Raw genomic sequence first — 13,052 nt, 5'->3', positions numbered from 1 at the left:
GAAAGACGGGAACCTCTGTGTGCATGTTCCAAATCTCTCCAGTGGGATCTCATTCCCTTGCGTGGTGGATCACCCAGTGCCAGAAGACAGAGCTTTGCAATATGAACATTGCTTTTCAGCCTCAGAAAGACTGTCTTTGAAAAGAGAGTTGAGTTGGTATAGAGGCCGAAGACCAAGAACCGCTTTCACTCAAAACCAGGTGAAAAGTTTTATGCACAGTAATAATACAAACGCCTTCGCTAAGGTCTTGTGGGGCTAAAGCCTGTTCACTTTGGGAGCTCAGTGTAGAAGCCTTACTAATGAAACAATAGACTGTCATATTGAAACAGTTTCTGGATAATCATTTTTAAAAAGACATGCAGATTAATTACCAAAGATTGTAATGCCATTGTTTTGTTATACAAATTAAAGACCATTTCAGGCGACAACATTTTAAAGAATTATTTTCTTTTCCTTAGATTGAAGTATTGGAAACTGTCTTTAGAGTAAATTGCTATCCCGGCATTGATATCAGAGAAGATTTAGCTAAAAAATTGAATCTAGAGGAAGACAGGATCCAGGTAATTTTCAAATTTAGTTGCTATTCATCAGAGTCGAAATGTTAAGAGTAATAAAATAATATTTCTAAGACTGATCTTATTTTTCTTAATTTTAGATTTGGTTCCAGAATAGACGTGCAAAACTGAAAAGGTCCCATAGAGAATCACAGTTTCTAATGGCGAAAAAAAATTTCAACACAAATCTCCTGGAATAGATAGAAACCCAATGTGTAAAAGTATCTTCTAATTGCAGAACATGAAGACTCAAGGGCAATCACGAGTGTTAAAAATGTGATGTTTTCTTTCCTACATTTAATCTGAGTATTGTTTCTTTTAAAAATATATTGTAAATACTATTATAGCATGGGATGTATTTTTAACTACACTTTAATTATAATAAAGTCCCTTACTATATATTTTAATAAACATTTCTAGAGCAGCCAGCTATTTTTTAGGTGAGTGAATTTAATCTGATAAATCGATTGGTGAAATCAGTAAATTCATGGCTAAGTGACTCCACAAGCTGGATTCCCTTTATAAAATACTTCAAGTAAAAGAACCTGAAGAACAAAGATGTGATCTGTTTCCATTTGTTTCCATCAAGGACATTTTAAAACATGATTATACTTAATTTTATTATTAAAAAATGACTTACTCATGAATCTTCACTTGACTTATGGCATAAAGCAGTGAGACTTTCTCACCACATACTGAAACAAATCCTTTCCACATGTCAGTTTCAAGTTTTCTCTCTTTTTATTAAATAGTCCTTTTGCCAAAGTAGAGAGATACGAGCACCAGCTGTCATATATTCATACCATTGGTATGTGACATTGCACAAAAGAACGAAGCTACAAAAGAATGCAAAATTGTGAATCGTTTTCTAGTTCGAACCATGCAGTGTTTTACTCTTGTTCGGTGAAGTGATAATGATCATCTGGCTTATATCTATTTTCAGTTAATGATTTCTAGCCAGCTGTGTGTTTTGCTACATTAAGTTGACTGGGAAGGTAGGGGAGCTGATCTGCCTTCTGTATGCGCCCTGGCATAGTGGAAATGATCAGAGCACTTTCTACGCCACAAAAACTATGTGTTTTCTTCTCATTTCCCATTTTCTCCTTGTACCTGTCAATTAAAGATGAGAATAGACTAAGAGGCATGACAGGAAGCGAGTACTGGCCACTGGAAATCTGGATATTTTCCAGGTAATAGAAGACCTGTGTGAGTGGGTTTGTTTTTTTGTTTTTTTGTTTGTTTGTTTTTATGTTACCTTGTGGATTCTGTCCACTGGAAACCATATTTCAGCTTTGTCTATTTAAGTTTAAATTTTCCCTTCTTTTTCTTTTCTACTGTCCTTCCTTTGTCCAAGTGATGATCAGAGTGGAAGATTCCCATTACATTATCAAATCTATAACCACTATATATTTTCTTCTAAGATTTTTTTCTAAATATGCGAAAGAGTAGAAGTTTGCATATTATTTCCAGAGGAAATTCAGTGTGACTCAGATTTTAGAGCTTTTAAAAATCACTGGGGGGAACCAGCAGTTAGCGTAATGGCTATGTCGCTGGACTCCCACGTAGTCGACCGCGGTTCGTGTCCCGGACCCGGTGGCTTAAAACTCACGCCGAGCGCGTGTGCGTGCGTGCCCAAGATCCCGAGAGGAGAATGGAGGAGAAGGGATTGCGGCGTGACCATCCCCCCTGGGAGGTGATTTCTCGCTTTCTGTCTCTATGTCTCTCTCTGTCTGTCTGGCGAGCGCACGCGCCCTACAGTGAAAATCTCTCCCCCCAAAAAATAAATAAATAATTGCCACATGACACACATACCCATTGGAGAAAGAGAGAGAGGAAGCGAAAATGAGAAATCACCTCGGATGATGGCCACGTCTCCATTCCTTCTCCTCCACCCTCCTCTGGAACTTTGGGTACGTGTGCACATGTGCAGAGCATGCTTTTCAAGCTCCTGGGTCTGGGATGTAAACCAAGCAGCCAGCCCTGTGCCCGTCTGTCGGCGAGCCCACGCACCCTATAGCGAAAAACCCCCCCAAAAAAAAAAAAAAATCTCTGACTGGGGGGTGGGGGGCTGGCAGGTGGTATGGTGGGTAAAGTGCTGGACTCTCACATAGCTAACTGCGGTTCAAGTCCCACACCTGGTGGCTTGCTTTCTCACCCTCTCTCTCTCTCCCTCTCTCTCTCTGTCTCTCTCTGATCAAATTGAATAATGGTAAATAAAATTAAATAAATAGTTCTGAAAAAATTGATTTTTAAATCATTGACTGGAAACCAGCAAATAGTGTAATGGTTACATTGCTGGACTCCCATGTAGTCGACCATGGTTCAAGTCCTGGACCCAGCAGCTTAAAACTCATGCCAGGTGCACGTGCATGTGAGCCCAAGACCCCGAGAGGAGAATGAAGGAGAAGGGATTGCAGTGTGGCCATCCCTTCTGGAGGGGTGATTTTTCTCTTTCTGTCTCTTTCTGTCTCTGATAAGCACATGTACCCTAAAAGAAAAGTCTCTCAAAAAGAAGAAATCATTGACTGGGCCAGCAGGTGGTATGGTAGCTGACACGCTGGACTCCCATGTGACCAACTGTAGTCCGAGTCTTGGACCTGGTGGCTTGCTTTCTCACTTTCTCTCTCTCTCTTTCACACTCTATCCCTCTCCGATCAAATTTAAATAAATAAATAAATAAAGTTAAATAAAATGATTATAAAAAAATAATAATAAGGGGCCGATGGGCGGCGTGGTGGTTAATGGTGCTGGATTCCCACATGGCTGACTGAAGTTCAAGTCCCGAACCTGGTGGCTTGCTTTGTCACTTTCCCTTTCCCTCTGTCTCTCTCTGGTCAAATTAAAAAATAATAACAAATCGAATTAAATATTTTAAAAATAATAATAAAATTAAATAATGATTTTTACAAAAACGATTGACTACAAGCACTTTTGGAGTAGAAAGCCCTGTGACCCAACAAGCGGTCAGCAGTTAGCTGTGCTTAGTGCAGTTCACGGCTGCCGAGGTGGAGAAGGAAGAGAAGGAGAGCGTGCAGTCATTGGGAAGACCAGAGGCATCACGTGTGTTCAGAGAAAGACGGGGCCACCTTTTCCACTATAAAGAGCCGGTTCTATTCATATAAAATGTGAAGTGCTGTTTATGAAATATAGGGACCGGCAGGTGGAGTGGTGGTTAAGGTGTTGGACTCCCACATAGCTGACCACAGTTCGAGTCCCAGACCTTATAACTTCCTTCTTCACTTTCTCTCTTGTCAAATTTTAAAAAGAATAATAATGATAATTAAAAAATAAATAAAATAATTATTTTTAAAAAAGAAATATATTAGTCAAAATTTATCTCTGAGAAGCTTTCTTCGTTGTCCCTTATGTTCCTACAAAACCAGCACCAGCAGGTGGCGTGGTGGTTAAGACACGACACTCCCACAGGGCCCACAGCAATTCAAGTCCATGACCTGGCGGCTTCCTTTCTCACTTCCCCTCTCTGGTCAAATTAAAATAAGTGAATGAGTAAAATTAATTCTTTTAAAAAACGATATAAGTTGGAGTACTGGAAGTGGAGTAGGGGAGTGGGTGGTAGGGGAATGTGTCACATGCATGATGGGTAAGCTATTATTTTAATCCCGAATATGGTGTTTACACAGTGTAAACAATTAACCAGTACAGAAATAGTGTAAAACTCCCCCAAATCTCATCCTTTAGCAATAAAAGATATAGATCCTTTTTTGTGTCATAAAAACATCTGTGGGACGGCAGGTGGCATGGTGGTTAAAGATGCTGGATTCCCACATGACCAATTGCGGTTTGAGTCCTGGACCCGAGACCTAAAATATGGGGACTGGCAAGAGACATGGTGGTTAAGGTGCTGGAGTCCCCCATGGCTGACCATGGTTGGAGTCCTGGACCTGACAGCTTGCTTTTCCACTTTCTCTGTCTCTTTCTGGTCAAATTAAAAAACAATAGTAAAAAAAATTGAAACCACCAGTTGGCATAATGGCTATGTCACTGGACTCCCATGTAGCTGACTGCGGTTCAAGTCCCAGACCTGGTGGCTTAAACTCATGCCCGGCGCGTGTGTGTGCGTGCCCAAGATCCCGAGAGGAGAATGGAGGAGAAGGGATTGCGGTGTGGCCATCCCCCCTGGGAGGTGATTTCTCGCTTTCTGTCTCTGTCTCTGTCTTTCTGGCGAGCGCACGCACCCTATAGCAAACAAACAAACAAACAAAAAACAAAAAAAACGCACACACAAAACCAACCAAGCAAACAAAAAAACCTTTCCAAAAAAAAAAGGAAAGAAAAGAAAAAAATACATATATAATGAAGTAATCCTTTCTTTAAAAAAACCAAAAACTAAAGGATAAAGGCTAACCTTAAAGGAAATAATGAGCCAGTAACGTTTGTAATTACAATGGATAGTAACATAGAGAAAATATGGAGAGATTTGTGGGAGGAAAAACAGACTTTAACTTTGAGGGGAAAACCAAACAAAATGAAAATGGAAATGAAGACCCAAGATAGAATTATCTTCCCCTCAAAATACACAGGCTCTAACCCACAGCTTATCTCTGCTCCTGGTAATCCCAGGCCTTTGTCTGCATGAATGCCGGGACAAGGTGAGCAGTGGTAACAAATCAAACTAATGCGGTCAGGCTCATACCTGGAGGTCTCCATTATCTGACGCTGCCTAAATAAGGTTAGCTGATCTCCCATAATGGCATCTGTCCCTGCGAAGCCAGCTAGACAAAGCCCATGGCTAAAGAGTGCAGCTGGAAACAATGGCAGTGTGCGCTGGTGGTCAGCCTCGGAGTTAATCAGTGTTAATAACTGCTTTCATCCCCTGCATCTTATCACACATCACACGAATGGCACAAATCCCACATTACCAAACCCAACACGGACATCAGCCAGTTTTGTGCCTGCCTCCAAAGGCGGGGAGCCCTGAGCTAGGCCGTTTGCTTGAGGTAGAACCCAAATTGCAGTGTGACGGACGGTAATTTGCTATGTCCGTTTCCTGAGCCCCATAGGACTAAAAGCCCTGCATGTGCCTTTGGCTGCATTTTAATATTCTCTCATTTAATGTCCTGTCTTCTGCTAGGGAACCAGCCCACTGTAGTCGAGGCAGCTCTTAGTGGCTCCACCACTCACAACCCATTAGACTCACCCTTTTCCATTTTCTTATTTTCACCTGGTTTTTTGGGGGGAGAAATTTTTGTTATGGGGCATGTGTACTCGCCAGAAAGACAGAGGCAGAGAGACACAAACCAAGAAATCACCCTCCTAGGGGGGATGGCCACGCTGCAATTCCTTCTCCTCCATTCTCCTCTCAGGATCTTGGGCACACACACACACGTGCCCCGGCAGGAGTTTAAGCCACCAGGTCCGGGACTCGAACCACGGTCGACTACATGGGAGTCCAGCGACATAGCCATTACATCAACTGCTGGTCCCTTCACCTGTTTTCTTTTTCTCTGCTAATGACTTTGCAAGCCGTTGGCGTCAGCATTATTATCGAGTTCCTAAAACCTAAAGCCTGAAAAGTTTTTTGCTTACCTTCTGTCTGGTATAAAGTCACTGGTATTTAGGATTTAATGTCTGTTCTTCTTCCAGATGTCCTGGGATAGCCTGCCTAATGGGCCCTTCATTAGCATTTTATGACAAGATAATTTCAGTGAAATAAATGACACCATCGGTATGTCCTATTTACCATAGCGTAAGCCTGCAAATAACCATGCATCTGAGTGATTGCTCCTCCTTTAGGCTGTGCTCCAAACAGAGAAACATGAAGCAGTTGTTTTGTTTTGTTTTCCGCTGCAAAGCATGTGCACTGGCTGGAGAGAGAGAGAGAGGAAGGGAGAGTGACAAATCATCCCCCAGGGGGATGGCCACGCAGCAGACACTCCCCGCACTCTCCTGTCAGGATCCTGGGCACACATGCACATGCTGGGCATGCCTCCCAAGCCACTGGGTCTGGGCCTTGGACCGCAAAGTCTGCTATGTGGGATGCAGCCATGCTAAGCTCCGCACTACCTGCTGGCCCCTTGAAGCAGATACGAACCCATTCAGGAGTCTATGTCCTGCCAGGCCATGTCTGGCTACATTCTCCCAAACCCCAGCTGAGCCACACTCTGTTTAGAATTTCAGCCACTGAGTTTAAGGGTTTACATTGCAGCAATTGTAGGACGTTTCGTTTTTCTTACTGATGTGTATCAGTTTTGTATTTGGTAAACATTTTTAAAAGTTTATTTCTTGGGACCAACAGATGGCATAATGGTTACATTGGTGGACTCCCACATGGCCAACCATGGTTCAAGTCCCGGACCTGACGACTTGATATTCTTATTGGGGACGTGTGCATGCATGCCCAAAATCCTGAGAGGAGAATAGAGGGGAAGGGATTGTGGTGTGGCCATCCCCCGTGGGGTGGGGGATTTCTCACTTTCTGTGTCTCTGTCTCTCCGGTGAGAGCATGCACCCTATAGCAAAAATCTCTCTCTAAAAAAAATTTTATTTCTCCCATAAATAAGAAAGAGAGGTACCCCCGACAGTCTTGGCACCATAGTCCTCCCCCAGCTCGGCCAGCCCAGGTCGTGGGCAGACATGAGTGCAGCACACTGGAGACCTCCTGTTGGAAACCCAAACCTTCCCACGTGGGTCAGCATTGCAGAGCATCATGTTTTACTGCTGCACCACTGCCAGCCCTATTTAGTAATCCTTTCATTCTCGTATTTTGTTACATAACTTCATTTTTTTAAATAATTATTTTATTTAACTTTATTTTAATTTGACCAGAGAGGGACAGAGTGGGGAGTGGGAGTAAGAAAGCAATCTGCCAGGTTCAGGACTCAAACAGTGTTCGGCCATGGGCAAGTCCAGCGCCCTTAACCACCATGCCACCTACCAGCCCCCATTATTTTGTTTTTTAAAGGATTTTTGCCTTAGGGCATGTATGTTCAACGGAGAGAGACAGAAAAAGACAGAGATTGGGAAAGTAAGAAATCACCCTCTCAGGAGATGGCCATATTGTAATCTCTTCTCCATTCTCCTGGGATTTTGGGCATACATGCACATGCACGCACACGCGCACACACGCACATACACACACGGCATGCTTTTCAACCTGCTGTGTCTAGGATTCCATATGGGAGTCCAGTCGTCTTAACTACCACACCACCTGCTAGCCCCATGTCACATAATTTCTTAATATTTGCCTTTTTAAAAAATTATTTAATTTTATTTATCATTATTATTTTAAAATTTTTTACAGGACATGTACACTCATGAGAGAGAGAGAGAAAGTGAGAAAAGAAGCAAGCTACCAGGTCTGGGACTTGGAACTATGGTCAACCATGTGGGAGTCCAGTGCCTCACTCATCATACCACCTGCTGGTCCCAACATTTGCTTTCTTAAAAAAAGAATATTAAACTTTTATTTAACTTTATTTTATTTTATTTAACTTTATTTTATTTACTTATTTTAATTTGACCAGAAAGGGACAGAGTGAGAGAAAGTGAGAAAGCAAGCTGCCAGGTCCAGGACTTGAACCATGATTGACTATGTAGGAGTGCAGCGCCCTTAAACTCCACGCCACCCGCCGGCCCCAACATTTGCTTTTTAATTGTATAACCTCCTTGTCAGTTTGACTAGAGCCTTATCAACTTTTCTTTTTTTAAGTTTTTGTCACAGGGTGCACGTGCTCACCAGAGAAACAGAGTCAGTGAGAAATCAACCCCCAGAGTGGATAGCCACCCCAAAATCCCTTCTCCTTTATTCTCTTCCTGGATTTTGGGCACTCTGCGTGACTTTCAAGTACCAGATCTAGGACTCGAACTGAGGTCAGCCATGTGGGAGTCCAGTCACATGGCCTGCTGGTCCCAAGTTTTATCATTTTTTTTTTAAGGTTGTATATAATGGTAAAGTCTTTTATTTTAATTTGACCAGAGAGGGACAGGGTGAGAGAAAAAGAGAAAATGAAAAAGCAAGCTGCCAGATCTGGGACTCAAACCATGGTCTACCATGTAGGAGTCCAACGCTCTTAACCACCATGCCACCTGCTGGCCCCGATTTATTTTTATTGATATTGTCAAAGAATCAGGTTTGGGAATTAGCAGATGCCATAACGGTTACGTCACTGGACTCCCACGTGACCAACCGTGGTTCAAGTCCTAGACCCAGTGGCCTGAAAATGATGCTGGCACATGCGTGTGTGTGCCCAAGATCTCAGGAGGAGAAAGGAGAAGAAGAGGTTGCAACATGAACACCCCTCCTGAGGGGTGACTTCTCACTTTCCCTCTCACTGTCATGGTCTCTGTCTCTCTACCCGGCGAGCACACACACTCTAAGGCAAAAACCTCTAAAAAACTAAATCAGATTTTTTTGTCTCATTGATTGTTTTCTATGCCTTTTCTGGTCTTTATTATTATCTTTCTTTTGATCATTCTGAATTTATGTTTCTCTTTTTTAGTTTTCTTAGAATGTAAGGATTAGATTGTTGGCGTGTGGGAACTTTCTTTACTAAATCGAGTCCTTAGGACTATATCTTCCCACTGACGTACTTCAGCCGCATCTCACAAATTTTGATATATTCTGTTTTCATTTTCTTCAGTTCTAAGTATTTTCTGATTTCTCTGAGGCTTCCTCTTTGATCCATGGATTATTTCGAGTGTCGTTTAATTCTAAGTATTTGGAGGTGTTTTCCAGATATTTTTCTGTTAGTAAATTCAGTTCAATATGTTAGGGGTCCCTAGGACAATCCTGATGGTGAGTGATTGACTAGGACTCACGGAATGCAGAATAATTCTTTTTTTTTTTTCTTTTTAAAATGTATTTTAATTTGACCAGAGAGGGACACACAGAGAGACAGAGAGACAGAGAAAAAGAGGGAAAGTGAGAAAGCAAACTGCCAGGTCTGGGACCTGAACCGTATTTGTCCATGTGGGAGTCCAGTGCCCTTAACCACCATACCACCACCCGCCAGCCCCACAGAATAATTCTTATACTTATAGTTTATTACAGTAAAAAGAGACGGGTTAGAATTGGCAAAGGAAGGGCCAGCTTGTGGTATGGAGGTTAAGGTACTCAGTTCCCACATTGCTTACCCCAGTTCAAGCTTCAGACCCTGTGGTTTGAAAATCATGTTGGGTGATAAAATAAATAAAATAAAATAAAATAAAATAAAATAATAAAATAAAATCACAATTCTGGTCTACATATGATTTTCAGTTGGTGAGGGAAAGCAGAATCTCATGCCACAGAATTTCTTTGCTGTTTGTGCAGGTTTCCTAAGTCAAAGACGGACCTTATAAAAGCAATAGCTTTGAGTCTAGAAGGTCAGAAAACACAAGTAATTTTCCTAAAAGGCAAGAAAGGGGCTAAGGGATTTTAAAATTAAAATACCAGAAAATATACTGCAAACAGAGGAGGTAACAAGGATTCAGTAATTTCCTCCCAGAAGAGAATGGGATGCCCCGCCAGAATTCCGTTGTTTATTTTGCATCGTCTTAACCCAAGTCGTACAAAAAACACAGAGCAGTGGCAGGAAGTGCCTTCCTGTGTCCGGCGGGGATGGGGTTCCCTGTGAGGCCTCTGGGATGTCTCAGGATTAGCCAAAAATCCTTAGAGCAACTTGCTCCAAACACTAATTGTATTGTGTCTCTGTCTTTAATTAGTGGCTTAGTCAGTTTTCTGGCTCATTATCATCTTGATCTTTTTTTTTTTTAATGTAATAAGACTAAGACTAGCTTTATTTTCTCATTTTCCCCTAAGGAGAAAATAATTTAAGGACAGAAGTGAAGGTATTTTGTAGGCTCTTTATCTTTAGTAATATATTTAGTGACCTCCGGACGGAGCATTAAGCCTCTCTAACCTCAGTCATTGAATGGTTAAAATGGAAAGCAGAGCCCAGGGGCAGGGTGGGCAGGGAGTCGGAGAAATTATTACAGACACAGGAATGCAAGAGGATTGGGTTATGGCAGTACCACCATAGCATATACACTTGGAAAAAACTAGATCTATTATCAGCTGTGCATAGCAAATGTAATGTTCAATGTTGAAGAAGATAAATATGTCTATATCTATAATTTGATAATTATACACTAACTGCATGCTGTGAAAAACCATAAAATATATAAATAGGGGCCAGCAGGTAGCATGGTAGTTAAGGTGTTGTACTCCCACATGGTCAACCATGGTTCCATTCCCACACCTGTGGTTTGAAAGTCACACTGGGCACGTGTGCATGCATGCCCAAATCCCAAGAGGGAAATGGAGGAGAAGGAATTGGGCATGGCCATCTCCCCTAATGGATGGTTTCTCACTTTCTCTCTGGTGAATGCACGCACCCTATAGCAAATAAACAAACAATAGTAAAAGGACATGTGTGAAAAGACTGGTGAAATTCCAATAAGTTCTATAGATTATTCAGTAATAATTTTTTGAGAGATTTTTCCTATAGGTTGCATGCGCTCACCAGACAGACAGAGAGAGACAGAGAGACAGAAAGCAGGAAATCACCCCCCAGGGGGAATGGCCACGCCACAATCCCTTCTCCTCCACTCTTCTCTCAGGATTTTGGGCATGCATACACATGTGCCTGACATGAGGTCTTTTTTTGTTTCTGTTTTAGTATTTATTATTATTATTATTATTATTATTATTACTATTAAACATACAGTCACTGGACATCATTTGACTTGTAAAGAGAATTTACCTAACATGAAATACACCTCAGACCAGTCCATTTGAGAATACTATACACGTTATCATCAACAGGTAATAAGCTATTTATGTGTCTTGCATAAACCACAAATGTCTTGCATCTCGGGACCAGCAGTTAGCATAATGGCTATGTCACTGAACTCCCATGTAGCTGACTGTGGTTGGAGTCCCGGACCCGGTGGCTTAAACTCATGCCGGGCGTGTGTGCGTGCGTGCCCAAGATCCTGAGAGGAGAGTGGAGTAGAAGGGATTGCAGGTGACCATGCCCCCTGGGGGCTGATTTTTCGCTTTCTATCTTTCTGTCTCTCTCTGTCTTTCTGGTGAGCACACGTGCCCTATAGCAAAAAACCCCCAAAAAAAAAAAAAAAAAAGAAGAAAAAGAAGAAAAAAGTCTTGAATCTCTATTTTTTCTCCCTGATTTCCTTCCTGATACACTTCCCCTCTCCCACTCTCCTTCCACATTGTCTCCAGTGTCCATAACTATTTTTTTCCATTCCTTTTCCCCCCACACTTTATTGATTCACAAAATTTCTTAAATAATCTAACTACTTTCAATAGCAAGTTCAGCTGGTACGTACGTATCTGTGAATACACGTCTGCCTTTAGGCATGAAACTCTGAGTAGAATGAATATACTATAAGGTAGCACCTACCTGATGCTATATAGCTTACTATGGTCATTAAATAGGTATTATTTAATATATTTTTTAATTTCAAGAAAAGCAGTATTAATTTTAATAAATCATAGACATGTTAAGGAACTTTGCTTAAAACTTAAAGCCAGGAAACAGGTTAGGATCTATTCAAATAGTAGATACACGAACCTATCGACAGCTCAAGACAGGACAAAAATCCTTAAAACCGGAAAACAAAGCCTAGAAGAAAATTAGCAATGTTTTAGTCAAAAGTCATAAAATGCTATTTCACCAGTTTCAGTCTCATGTACTTAATCTACCTTCTGTTGTGGTTAGATCTTCCTGATTAAATTCTGGAATATAATATTCATGTCCAGACTTGTCCCTATGATTAAGTTGGCCATTTTTCTTAGTTTTTGAACTCTTATTTCTGTGTGTCTGTATTTAATTTTCTTGGTATAGCACTCTCTTTGAGAACTTCTTGGAGATCTGGTTTGGTGTTGGTAAATTCTTTCAGGTTTTGTTTATCTAAGAATGTTCTTGTCTTTTCTTCCCATATGAAGAATAATCTTGCCAAGTATAGTATTCTTGGTTGAAATTGCTTTTCCCTGAACACTTTGAACATATTTTCTCATTCTTTCCTCACTCGCATTGTTTCCAATGAGAGGTCTGCTGTTAGTCTGATGAGATATCCTTCGTAGGTAACTTGCCGTTTTTCTCTTGCCAATCTTAGTATCTTGTCTTTGTCTGTGGTTTTGATCAGTCTGGCTATAATGTGTCTTGGAGAAGATCTTTTTGGGTTGATTCTATCTGAGATCTTTTGTATTTCTTGGGACTGGATCTTTGAGTGCTTCTCTAGGTTTGGAAAATTTTCTTCCAAGATTTCATGGAACAGATGATCAATGCCCTTATGAGTCTCTTTGCCTTCTGTGACACCAATTATATGGATGCTCAGATGTTCGATGATATCTAGCATTTCTCATATATTATTCTCATTTTTGGGGGCAATTTTCTCAGTCTTTGTGGTGGATTTTTCTAGGCCAACGATTTTATCTTCTACACCTGAGATTCTATTTTCTGTATGATCTCGTCTGCTTTTAATACTTTTGAGGGAGATTTTGACTTCCTGTATTATAGCCTTCATCTCTAACAG

At 41.2% G+C, this 13,052-nt stretch overlaps 1 protein-coding gene across 1 annotated transcript in view; it reads left to right on the top strand.

Moving 5' to 3' along the window:
* Nucleotides 1–1,038, top strand: part of HESX1 (HESX homeobox 1) — a 2,284-nt gene extending 1,246 nt beyond the window's left edge. Inside the window, exons 2-4 of the mRNA XM_027767069.1 lie at nucleotides 1–199; nucleotides 459–560; nucleotides 656–1,038. Of these exons, the coding sequence (XP_027622870.1) occupies nucleotides 1–199; nucleotides 459–560; nucleotides 656–754 (400 nt within the window). The 3' untranslated portion in view covers nucleotides 755–1,038. The remainder of the gene's footprint in view (nucleotides 200–458; nucleotides 561–655) is intronic.
* Nucleotides 1,039–13,052: the final 12,014 nt, after the last annotated feature.

This window comes from Tupaia chinensis, unplaced genomic scaffold (assembly GCF_000334495.1).
Source record: "Tupaia chinensis unplaced genomic scaffold, TupChi_1.0 Scaffold143906_1, whole genome shotgun sequence".
NCBI classification, from domain to species: domain Eukaryota; kingdom Metazoa; phylum Chordata; class Mammalia; order Scandentia; family Tupaiidae; genus Tupaia; species Tupaia belangeri.
Note: the sequence above shows the minus strand (reverse complement) of the source record. Positions and strands in the feature narration are given on the sequence as shown.